General features: G+C 36.8%; 1 protein-coding gene across 5 annotated transcripts in view; it reads left to right on the forward strand.

Moving 5' to 3' along the window:
* LOC101081158 (ceruloplasmin) overlaps positions 1-12,880 on the forward strand; it is a 74,121-nt gene that overhangs the window by 27,584 nt on the left and 33,657 nt on the right. For all 5 annotated transcript variants that reach the window (XM_023260469.2, XM_011286166.4, XM_045037453.1 and 2 more), the window contains exon 9: positions 385-596. In XM_023260469.2, coding sequence (XP_023116237.2) covers positions 385-596 — 212 coding nt within the window. The remainder of the gene's footprint in view (positions 1-384; positions 597-12,880) is intronic.

Below are 12,880 nucleotides of genomic sequence, written 5' to 3' on the forward strand. Positions count from 1 at the left end.
GATTAGGGAGCTATGTGGGATCTCTATTATAAGGGCACTAATCCCATTTAGGATTACCTTGATCACCCTCCAAAGGTACCACCTTCTAACACTATCACATGGGGTGTTAGGGTTGCAATTTGTGAATTCTGGGAGGACACAAACATTCAGACCATAGAGGCACCAATCGCAGACTGGTTAAGAGGAGGCTTCCTGAAGGAAATCACACCCATCCGTGACCTGGCACAGGAGCACAAGTGGGACTCCATTCAAGGAGGATTTCATTCTAATTCATAATAAGGAACTGAGAAGTGGGTTGTCTTAGACTAAACCCAGTCTACTTTGTGGCTCAAATGACCACATTAGAAAGCATACTTAACCTCTCCATTGTGACACTTCTCACAGGTGTGCCTCCTTCAGCCTCCCATGTGGCACCTCAACAAACATTTACCTATGAATGGACTGTGCCCAAAGAAGTGGGACCCACTTACAAAGACCCTGTCTGTCTATCTAAGATGTATTACTCTGCTGTGGATCCCACTAAAGATATATTCACTGGGCTTATTGGGCCAATGAAAATATGCAGGAAAGGAAGTTTACATGAAAATGGGAGACAGGTAAGTCCAATCAGGGAAAATAAAAATGATTTCCCAATCCCTTTGAACTATCATTATTACAGGGAAAAATCTGGGTTTTGAGGCAGTAAGGATTTTACAAATGATGTTCAGTATAAATTTTTCTCAGGCTCATGACAGCTGTACTATGCGGAGTTTCTCTGGCTAACATTATTTCAAGAAGAGCTGGAAACAAACTTTCTTTGGAATCCAAGGTCTTTTGATGTATATTTAGACTTCAACACACAAATTAAAAAAATGGTAACAGGTCACTCAACATTCACTGAAGAAAATATTGCTTAAAACATTTTTTAGAAAGAAGGAAATGGCCATTTGACCAGGAAATAGAAATATACCTCCATCATATTTTTATCTCTCAACTAAGTATTTTACTATGAACCTTTAAAAGATAAGTACCCTCTTAAAAATGCCTTCAATATAATTGTCATACCTTAAAATCATCATCGTAATAACCTCTTAGTATTATCAATTTTTTATCAAATTTTATCAAATTTCCAATCAGTGTATTCATATTTCCCCAGTTGCCTCTCAGTTATTTCAATTTTGTTGTCTGAATCAGTACCCAAATAATTACACACATTGCAATCAGTTGTTATGTTTCTCAAGATTATTTCATTGCATTTTTTCTGTTGCAAGGATATTTATCTTACAGCAGTTTCTCATGCCTAGATTTTACTGATTGCATTCCTTTAGCATGTTTGTTTCTCTTTCTCTCAATTTCATATAAATCAGTGGCTAGGTCAACAGGCTTGATCAGATTCAGGTTAGATTTTTTTTTTCCAATACAACTTCCAAGTGTGGTACTGTGTACTTCCATCAGGGGGTATATAATATATAATTGTCTCTCAGTTGGGAATATTGTCAGCCACTGACAACCATTTCCTAGATTCATAAGCCAACAGGGGTTGCACAATAGTAAAATTCTATTTTACTATTCTATGGTGGGTGCCACCCACCCATCATTCTTCTTTATTTATTAGCCAGTATACCTCCATAAATGGAAACTTCCCTTAATGGATTGTTTGGTTAGCCTGAGGTTCATATCATATAAGCAAGGAATGACCAATGTTTGATTCTTTCCCTTTATTTACAAGTTTTCAAAGTGATAGTTCTCCACTAGCATACTTCAAAGATTTTTCATAATTTCTTTTCTTTTTTTTAAAAAAAATGTTTTTGATGCTTATTTATTTGAGAGAGAGAGAGAGAGAGAGAGAGAGAGAGAGAGAGAGAGAGCATGAGCAGGGGAGGGGCACAGAGAGAGGTAGACACAGAATCTGAAGCAGGCTCCAGGCCTGAGTGGTCAGCATAGAGCCTGATGCAGGGCTAGAACTCATGAACCACGACGTCATGACCTGAGCTGAAGTCAGACACTTAAACGACTGAGCCACCCCAGGTGCCCCTCTTTTCTTTTTGAGTACTATTGTGAACTCACATATTTAAGTATATTTGGTATGTTTGAATTCATTGCCATTATCCCTACTGATGCCCAAAGTATCCTATTTTTTGCCCCTGAGGGGATTTGTTCAGGTTGACTCCTTGATTTTTACATGAACTTCATAGTCTTTGCAGCTTCCTTGATTTCTAGTATAAAAGGCTATTTAAGGTTCATATTGCACATTTTCTGAGCCAGACCTGGGATCAGCCATTTCTCCCAAAAAGCCGTAGTTCTTTGGGTAAAAAATTATTTTTTGAACCATAATCTGAACACTTATGGGTGCTAATTTCTATTGGCCTAATCATTGTTTCTAAAGGCCTTTTCAATGGGCAGAACTGGGGGGAAAGTTTAAGATAAAATTCATCATGAGTTTATACTGATACATTTTATTCAAATTCAGGTCTAAAGATTCTTTTTGTGTTTTTTTTTTATTCACTTAACCTTATTAATCTTACATGTGTATCTCCCTTTAGCTGTACCGAAAAATCTTAGTTCTCAATGATAACAAGATAAATATTCACTCAATTCATCACACAATATACCTACCACAGCCTCAGAATCACAGTTACAATACCAGAACCAACAATATAATTACTGAAAACAATTTAAGATTTGTTTGCTGCCCTTTTTTGTCCTTCGAATAGATCCCACTGGAAATGTTCAGTCAAATTACAGAGTTAAAGTTGCTTGGAATAGTTCTTCTCTGCATAGTTTTGCCACTCACCAGATACACAGGTTTATTTAATTTATTTTACTTCTATTTCTTTTAGGAATTGTCTTTTAGGAATAATAATTACAATATTATTTTGTAATTATGTAACATATTCACCTGGTTCCAACATCAGATCTACAAAAAGATGCATATTCAACAAAGTCTAGCCTATCCTTTCTCCCCTCTCATCTATTCCCTTACCTCTTATTTTTTAGCTTTATGGTTTTAGCTTTATGGTTTTTACCTTATGGTTAATAAACCATAATGGAAACCATTTGTTTTCCATTATTCTTTTGTCAGCTTGATTTTTTAGAGCATTTTTTTCTTTTTTTAAAATATATTTATTGTGTAATTTACATCCAAGTTAGTTAGCATATAGTGCAACAATGATTTCAGGACTAGATTCCTTAATTTCCCTTACCCATTTAGCCTATCCCACCTTCCACAACCCTTCCAGTAACCCTCTGTTCTCTGTATTTAAGAGTCTTTTATGTTTTGTCCCCTTCCGTGTTTTTATATTATTTTTGCTTGCCTTCCCTTGTGTTCATCTGTTCTGTGTCTTAAAGTCCTCATATGAGTGAAGTCATATGATATTTGTTTTTCTCTGACTAATTTCGCTTAGCATAATACCCTCTGGTTCCATCCACATAGTTGCAAATGGCAAGATTTCATTCTTTTTGATTGCTGAGTAATACTCCACTGTATCTATCTATCTATCTATCTATCTATCTATCTATCTATCTATACACACACACACACACACACACACACACACACACATATACATTGATGGACATTTGGGCTCTTTCCATATTTTAGCTATTGTTGATAGCGCTGCTATAAACATTGGGGTGCGTGTGCCCTTTCAAAACAGCATACCTGTATCCCTTGGGTAAATACCTAGTAGTGCAATTGCTGGGTCGTAGGGTAGTTCTAGTTTTAATTTTTTGAGGAACATCCATACTGTTTTCCAGAGTGGCGGACCCAGTTTTCATTCCCACCAGCAGGGCAAAAGAGATCCTCTTTCTCTGCATCCTCGCCAACATCGGTTGTTGCCTGAGTTTTTAATGTTAGCCGTTCTGACATTAGGTGTGAGGTGGTATCTCATTGTGGTTTTGATTTGTATTTCCCTGATGAAGAGTGATGTTGAACATTTTTTCATGGGTCTGGTAGCCATCTGGATGTCTTCTTTGGAGAAGTATCTATTCATATCTTTTGCCCATTTCTTCACTGGATTATTTGTTTTTGGGTGTTGAGTTTGAGAAGTTCTTTACAGATTTTAGATACTAACCTGTTTTCTGATATGTCATTTGCACATATCTTCTCCCATTCCATCAGTTTCCTTTTAGTTTTGCTGATTGTTTCCTTTTCTGTGCAGAAGCTTTTTATTTTCATGAGGTCCCAGTAGTTCATTTTTGCTTTTGTTTCCCTTGCCTCTGGAGACATGTTGAGTAAGAAGTTGCTGCAGCCAAGATCAGAGAGGTGTTTGTTTGCTTTCTCTTTGAGGATTTTGATGGCTTCCTGTCTTACCTTTAGGTCTTTCATCTATTTTGAGTTTATTTTTGTGTCTGGTGTAAGAAAGTGGTCCAGGTTTATTTTTCTGCATGTTGTTGTCCAGTTTTCCCAACACCATTTGCTAAAGAGACTGTCTTTATTCCATTATATATTCTTTCCTGCTTTGTCAAAAATTAGTTAGCCATACGTTTATGGATCCTTTTCTGGGTTCTCTGTGCTGTTCCATTTATCTGAGTGTCTGTTTTTGTGACATGTAGTTCTCCTTTTTAGTGGGGTCTTTGTCTGGTTTTGGAATCAAGGTAATGCTGGCTTCATAGAAAGAGTTTGGAAGTTTTCCTTCCATTTCTATTTTTTGGAACAGCTTCAAAAGAATAGGTGTTAAGTCTTCTTTAAATGGCTTGCTGGAATTCCCCTGGAAAGCCTTCTGGCCCTGGACTCTTGTTTTTTGTGAGATTTTTGATTACTAATTAAATTTCTTTCCTGGTTATGGGTTTATTCAAATGTTCTATTTTTTCCTGTTTCAGTTTTGGAAGTTTATATGTTTCTAGGAATGTGTTCATTTATTCCAGATTGCCCATTTTATTGGCGCATAATTGCTCATAATATTCTCTTATTATTGTGTGTATTTCTACAGTGTTGGTTGTGATCGATCTCTCCTCTCTCATTCTTGATTTTATTTATTTGGGTCCTTTCCTTTTTCTTTTTGATCAAACTGGGTAGGAGTTTGTCAATTTTTTTGATTCTTTCTAAGAACCAGCTCCTGATTTCATTGATCTGTTCTATATTTTTGGTTTCGATAGCATTGATTTCTGCTCTAATCTTTATTATTTCCTGCCTTCTTATGGTTTGGGGCTTTATTTTCTGTTCTTTTTCCAGCTCTTTAAGGTGTAAGGTTAGGTTGTACATCTGAGAACTTTCTTCCTTCTTTAGGAGGCCCTGGGTTGCTATATACTTCCCTATTATAACTGCCTTTGCTGCATCTCAGAGGTTTGGGCTGTGGTGTTATCATTTTCATTGGCTTCCATGTACTTTTTAGTTCCTCTTTAACTTCTTGGTTAGCCCATTCATTCTTTAGTAGCATATTCCTTAGTCTCCAACTATTTGTTACCTTTCCAAATTTTTTCTTGTGGTTGATTTCGAGTTTCATAGCATTGTGGTCTGAAAATATGCACGGTATGATCGTGATCTTTTTGTACCTGTTGAGGGCTGATTTGTGTCCCAGTATGTGATCTATTCTGGAGAACGTTCCATGTGCACTGGAGAAGAGTGTGTATTCTGCTGCTTTAGGATGAAATGTTCTGAATATATCTGTTCAGTCCATCTGGTCCAGTGTGTCATTCAAAGCCATTGTTTCCTTGTTGATTTTCTGTTTAGATGGTCTGTTCAATGTTGTACATGGGATGTTGAAGTCCTCTACTATTATGGTATTATTATCAATGAGTTTCTTCATGTTTGTGATTAATTGATTTATGTATTTGGGTGTGCCACATTTGGAGCATAAATGTTTACAATTGTTAGGTCTTCTTGGTGGATAGACCCCTTAACTATGATATAATGCCCTTCTTCATCTCTTGTTACAGTCTTTATTTTAAAGTCTAGATTGTCTGATAAAATATGGCTACTCCAGCTTTCTTTTGTGGACCATTAGCATGATAGATGGTTTTCCATCCCCTTATTTTCAATCTGAAGGTGACTTTAGGTCTAAAATGGGTTTCTTGTAAACAGCATATAGATGGATCTTGTTTTCTTATCCATTCTGTTACCCTATGTCTTTTGACTGGAGCATTTAGATCATTGACATTTAGAGTGAGTACTGAAAGATAGGAGTTTATTGCCATTACGTTTCTTGTAGAGTTGGAGTTTCTGGTGGTGTTCTCTGGTCCTTTTTAGTCTTTGTTGCTTTCGGTCTTTTCAGATTTTTTGGGTTTTGGGGGGGGGGGTTGTTTTGTTTTGTTTTGTCTTTTGTTCCCTCAGAGTCCCCGTTATAATTTCTTGCAAGGCTGGTTTAGTGGTCATGAACTCCTTTAAGTTTTATTTGTCTGGGAAACTTTTAATCTCTCCTTCTGTTTGGAATGAAAGCCTTGCTGGAGAAAGACTTCTTGGCTGCATATTTTTCTGGTTCAGTGCATTGAATATATCCTGCCATTCCTTTCTGGCCTGCCAAGTTTCTGTGGATAGGTCTGCTGCAAACCTGATCTGCCTTCCCTTGTAGGTTAAGGACTTTTTTTCCCTTGCTGCTTTCATCATTCTTTCCATGCCTGAGTCTTTTGTGAATTTGACTATGATATGCCTGCTGATGGTCGTTTTTGTTGTATCTTATGGAAGTCCTCTGTGCTTCCTGGATTTTGATGTCTTTGTCTTTCCCCAGGTTAGGAAAGTTTTCTGCTATGATTTGCTCACATGAAATTTCTACCCCTTTTTGTCTCTCTTCATCTTCTGGTACCCCTGTGATTCTGATGTTATTTCTTTTTAATGAGTCACCGAGTTCTCTAATTATTATTTTGTGCTCTTTTGCCTTAGTCTCCGTCTTTTTTTCTGCTTCATTATTCTCCATAAGTTTGTCCCCTGTTATCACTGATTCCCTGCCCTGCTTCATCAATTCTTGCCACTGTAGCATCCATTTGAGATTGCAGGTCAGTTATAGCATTTTTTATTTCATCCTGACTAGCTTTTACTTCTTTTATCTCTGCAGAAAGGGATTCTAGTCTATTTTCAACCCCAGCTAGTATTCTTATTATCATTATTCTAAATTCTGGTTCAGACATCTTTCTTGTATCTGTGTTGGTTAAGTCCCTGGCTGTCATTTCTTCCTGTTGTTTATTTTGGGGTGAATTCCTTCATTTCCTCATTGTGAAGGAAGAATATTAATAAAGTTAAAAATACTAAAATTAAAAATTAAAAACGACACAAATCAAATAAATTATGCTACATCCTATGTGCGTTTTGATCTGGTTGTTGAAAGAAGCTTGATAGATTAGAGGGAAAAAAAGGAAAGAAGAAAAAAAGGAAAAAAAGGAAAACATTTGAAAATTTGAAAAATGAATACAATAAAATAGAATAAAATGAAATGTTGAAAGTATATTGAATTTTAAAAATTTACAAAAAGTAAAAAATATAGTAGAAAAAAATTAAACAAATTTTAATAAAAATGGAAAATAAAAATTTTTTTTCCTTCTGTATTCAAGAATAAGAAAAGAAAAGAAAAAGAAAAAAATTATTGAATAAAAGGACCAGTGAGCAGAATGAAATACAATTTAAATTACATTTGGTTTCCCATAGAAGTCAAGCCAGGAAACACTTCATACTCTAAGCAGGTGGAGACACTTGTGTTTGTCAAGAGAGCTGTTGGCCCAGTTGGGCGGGGTTTAATGTAATGGCTCCATTTTCCACTAGATGGCGCTGCTTAGCTTACTGGGGTGAATTGTTGTGGTAAGTGTAGGCGTGTATACACATGTGCAGGAGCAGTGAAAATGGTGTCACCCATGTACCCAGTCTCTAGTATCAGAACTTTGTGCTCTCACTGACTTGCAGTCAAGCATCCCTCCTTTGTCTTCTGCTTCCATCTACTCCCTGCTACTACACTTATCTGTGACCAGGTCGTTATGCTGCCAGGCAGCAACTCCCTCCTGAGTTTTATATCATTTGGGGCTGTGTTTCCCAACCCCTCACTTCTGAGGGACTGTGGCTTTGACCTGCTGAGACCCTCTGGGGGAGGGTCTCACTGAGCAGTGGCTGGATGCTTGCCCACACCCAGGAATGTTCCCAAGACCTTGCTGCTGCTGATGCCCAGAGACTGTGGCTAGGTACCAGCCCACCCCAGAAAACATTTCTGCAGTCTTGTAGCAGCAGTATTTCAGATATGGAAAATCACAACACACATCTGGTGCCAGGCTTCCCCCTTAACATCCTTGTTCCAACACCAGTGGATGTGGTTGTTCTCAGGGGTACTCTGAGCCCTTTGCCTGTGAGGAGGTCACACAGCCTCTACCAAATGTCTTCCCAGCAACGGAACCACCCCCTCCCCCCCATGTGCCCTGAGGACTCCAAAGACCTTACTCTATGCTTCTGGAGATTTGCCCTTCCCACCAGAGATCCACCAGGTATCAAGCTTCAGAGTTTCAGACTCTGCACTCCCCTTGTGTATAGAGTCTTAATGGAATTTGAACCCTCTGCTTTCTCCTTTCTCCCTTTTTAGTTCAGTCCCTGCAGATATTTTCACTTTTCCACTTTCTCTCCAGCTGCTTTTGGAGGGGGGTTGCTTTTCTTGTATTCTCCCCCCATCTGTCCTTTTTTTGCAAGCAAAAACAGCTCCCTGCCCTCTGCAGCTTCTTTCTCCCCCAGTTCACCTCTCTGCACTGCATACCTGCTGAGTTCTGTGGTTCTGGTTGTGCATATTGTTGTGTTAATCCTCAAATCAGTTTTCTAGGTGTGAAGGATGGTTTAGTGTTGATCTGGCTGCATTTCAGGGGTGAGAGATGCAAAAAGAACGTCCGTGCTATTCTGCCATCTTGCTTTTAAAACCAATTTTTAGAACACTTTAAGGTTAATAGCAAAATTAAGAATAAAGTACAGAAGGGCATCTGGTTGGCTCAGTCAGTTGAGGGTCTGACTCTTGATTTTGGCACAGGTCATGATCCCAGCCTACTTAAGATTTTCTCTCTCCCTCTGCCTCTCTTCCCTGCTCTCTCACACACACACACACACACACACTCTCTCTCTCTCTCTCTCTCTCTAAAATAAAATAAAATGAAATAAAGTAATAATAGTGCAGAGATTTCCCACCTATTCCCTACCCATCCCCCACACCCTCCTCCAATACCAACATTTCCAACAGAGTGGTGCATGTGTTACAATTGATGAACCTACACTGACACATTGTTATCGTCCAAAGTCCATAGTTTACTTTAGGGTTTACTTTAGGGTTCACTCTTGGTAGACAAATGGATAATGACAAGTATCCACCATTACGATATCATGTAGACTATTTTCACTGCCCTAAAAACCATGTGTTTTACCTATTTATCCCTGACTGCCAATCCCAACCCCTGGTAACCACTGTTCTTTTTAATGTCTTTATAGTTTTACCTTTTTCCAGAATGTTATTTAGTTGGAATCATACAGTATATGGTTTTTCAGATTGACCTCTTTCACTTGGTAAAAGACATTTTAGTTTCCTCCAAGTCTTTTCATGGCTTAATAGCTCATTTCTTTTTAGTGCTAAATAATATTCCACTGTGTGGATGTACCACAGATTATTTATCCATTCACCTACTGAAGAACATCCTGGTTGCTTCCAAGTTTTGGCAATTTTGCACAAAGATGCCATAAACACTCACGTGCAGGTTTTTGTGTAGACGTAAGTTTTCAGCCCCTTTGGGTAAATATCAAAGAGCCTAATTGCTGGATCATATGGTAAAAGTGTATTTAGTTTTATAAGAGATCACCAAATGTCTTCCAAAATGGCTATCCCATTTTGTATTCCTGGTGGAAATGAATGGAAGTTCCTGTTGTTTCACATATTTGCCAGTATTTGGTGTTGCCAATGTTCCAGATTTTGGTCATTCTGATAGGTGTGTGGTGATATCCCATTGTTGTTTTAATTTGCATTTCCTTAATGATATATGAAGTAGAGGATCTTTTCATATGCTTATTTTCCATCTGTGTATCTTCTTTGGTGAGGTGTCTGTTAAGGTGTTTTGCCTATTGGTTAATTGGGTTGTTTGTTTTCTTAATGTTGAAATTTTAAAAGTTCCTTGATATTTTGCATAACAGTTCTTTATCAGATGTGTCTTTTGCAAATATTATCTCCCACTCTGTGGCTTGTTTTCTTGATTCTATTGAAATTATCTTCTATAGAGCATAAATTATAATTTTAATGAAGTCCAGTTTATCAATTATTTCTTTTATAGATTGTGCCTTTGGTGTTGTATCTAAAAAGTTACAACCAAGGTCATCTAGATTTTCTCTCATGCTATTGTCTAGGAGCTTTATGATTTTGCCTTTTATATTTAGGTCTGTGATCCATTTTGAGTTCATTTTTGTGAAGAGCATAAGATCTGTGTCTAGGTTTATTTTGTAGCATGTAGATGTCCAGTTGTTATATCACCATTTGTTTCAAAGACTATCTTTGTTTGTATTGCCTTTGCTCTTTTGTCAAAGATCAGTTGACTGTGAGTTTACTTCTAGTCTGATTTATTGTTCTGTTCTTTTGCCAATTGCCACACTGTCTTTTTTTTTTAATGTTTATTTATTTGTTTTGGGGGAGAGAGAGAGAGAGAGAGAGAGAGAGAGAGAGAGAGAGAGAGAGAGAGCGCGAGCGCATATGCAAGCCAGGGAGGGGAAGAGAGAGAAATCCCAAGCAAGATCTACACTGTCAGTGCATAGCATAAAGTGAGGCTCAACATGGGGCTTGATTTGAGGCTTGATCTCATGAACCATGAGATCATGACCTGAGCCAAAATCAAGAGTCAGACACTTAACCAACTGAACCACCCAGGTGCCCCAGTACCATACTGTCTTGATTGCTATAGTATTGTAGACATTTTTGAAGTTGGACAATGTCAGTCTTTCAGTCTTCAATATTGTGTTGGCTATTTTGGGTCTTTTGCCTCTCCATATAAACTTTAGAATCACTTTGTTGATACCTACAAATAATTTTCTGGTATTTTTATTGGAATTGCATTGACTCTATAGATCAAATTGGGAAGAACTGGCAACTTGGCAGTGTTGAGTCTTCCTATCCATGAACACGGAATTTCTATTTAGGGTAATGTGATAGTGAACAGGAATCCGAGTTTAGATAAGGTGGATGTAATATTTGAGGTAGGAGATCTCAATTTCAAGGAGATAGACTTGCAAGGATCTGAGGGAAAGCAGAGGGAATAGCTAGGGTCAAAATATCAAATTTTATTAAAAATTTTTTTAGATTTCTTTGAAATTATTATGTATCTTTTCCCCTTTGACCTATAAGCCTGACCAACTACATTAAAGATTTCCTAATATTGAACCAGTCTTGCATTTCTTGAGAGAAACATTATTGAGCACTGTGGTTTTTAAATTTTTTTTTCAGTATATTTCTGTAGTAAATTGGTAGTAATTTATTTTCAATTTCTCTCCTAAATGATAAGTGACATTATTTTGCATTTTGTTTGCTTTTTTAGTTATTATATCATGTTTATACTATCTTAATTAAATAGATTGGGAATATTTCCATGTTTTTAGTATTTTGCAACTGTTTAAATAGGAATTACCTGATCCTTAGATTTGAAAGAAATTTTCTGTAAAATTTTTTCGAGTATGTGACTTTTAAAAAGAAGTAGTTAGGATTTTCTTTTTTGTTTTTTTGTTTGTTTGTTTATGTTTCAATCACATTTTTATTTGACCCATGGATATTGGTCCGTTCAGTTACCTTGTTCTAAATCAACTTATCATATTTATTGTACGTAATGATCTTTTTTCCTTCCCCCATATATATATGGTTATAGTCCTTTCTCATTACTAATGTGGTATATTTGGGTTGTCTCCCAATTTTTTTTATTAGACTTGCCAGAGGTTTTTGTGTTTTATTAGTCTTTTCAAAGAATACATTTTTAGGTTTAACCATTTTAATTTGTGCTCTAATTTATTAAACAGTTCTGCTTTTGCCTTTATTAATTCCTATTTTCCCATTTTATTTCTCTAAAATTTTCAGATATTCATAAACATTTATTTTTATTTGGTTTTACTTAAAAAGCATTTCAGACTTTCAGTTTGCGTATTTATTTATATTCCATACATTATGCATTGTTCTCATGGACATTGCTTACTAAATATTTAGTAATTCATTTTTTCTTTCTCTTTTATCTAAGAGTAATTTGGATCAAATATGATCTTTTTAATTTTGTTAACTTTTTGTCCTTTTATTAGTATTTTTTAGTTTTGTTTCATCATGACCAGAAAACATGACCTGTAAACTTCTCACTGAAGTTTTTTCTTTTTCTTTTTCTTTTTTTAAATGTTTATTTATTTTTGAGAGACAGAGAGAGAGAAAGCACAAGCAGGAAAGGGACAGAGACAGAGGGAGACACAGAATCTGAAGCAGGCTCCAGGCTCTTAGCTGTCAGCACATGAACCATGAGAACATGACCTGAGCTGAAGTCAGACACCTAACCAACTAAGCCCCCCAGGTGCCCCTGAAGTTTTTTCTGTAGATCAGAATTCAAGTGATCATAGAAGTCCTCATCTGGAATCCCTACATATCTGAGAATGTGTTTTTAATATTTTCTTAAATTTTGTTTTAGTAAGAAAGAGCAGGGGAGAGGCAGACAGAAAGAGAGAGAGAGAGAGAGAGAGAGAGAGAGAGAGAGAGAAATCTCAAGCAGGCTCCATGCTCAGCATGGAGCCCAATGCAGAGCTAGATCCCAGGACCCTGGGATCATAATCCTAGGCAAAATCAAGGATTGGTTGCTCAACCAAGACCCAAGAATGTATTTTTGTTGTTCTTTGCCAAATATAGAACTTTCATATCATAATCTTTTTCCCTCAAAAATATAAATGCTACTCCATCTTCTTCTGACATTTATTGTACTAGAGACGTCCAGTGTTTGTGATAACACTTTTAAAATG

Source organism: Felis catus, chromosome C2 (assembly GCF_018350175.1).
Source record: "Felis catus isolate Fca126 chromosome C2, F.catus_Fca126_mat1.0, whole genome shotgun sequence".
Classification (NCBI taxonomy): Eukaryota; Metazoa; Chordata; class Mammalia; order Carnivora; family Felidae; genus Felis; species Felis catus.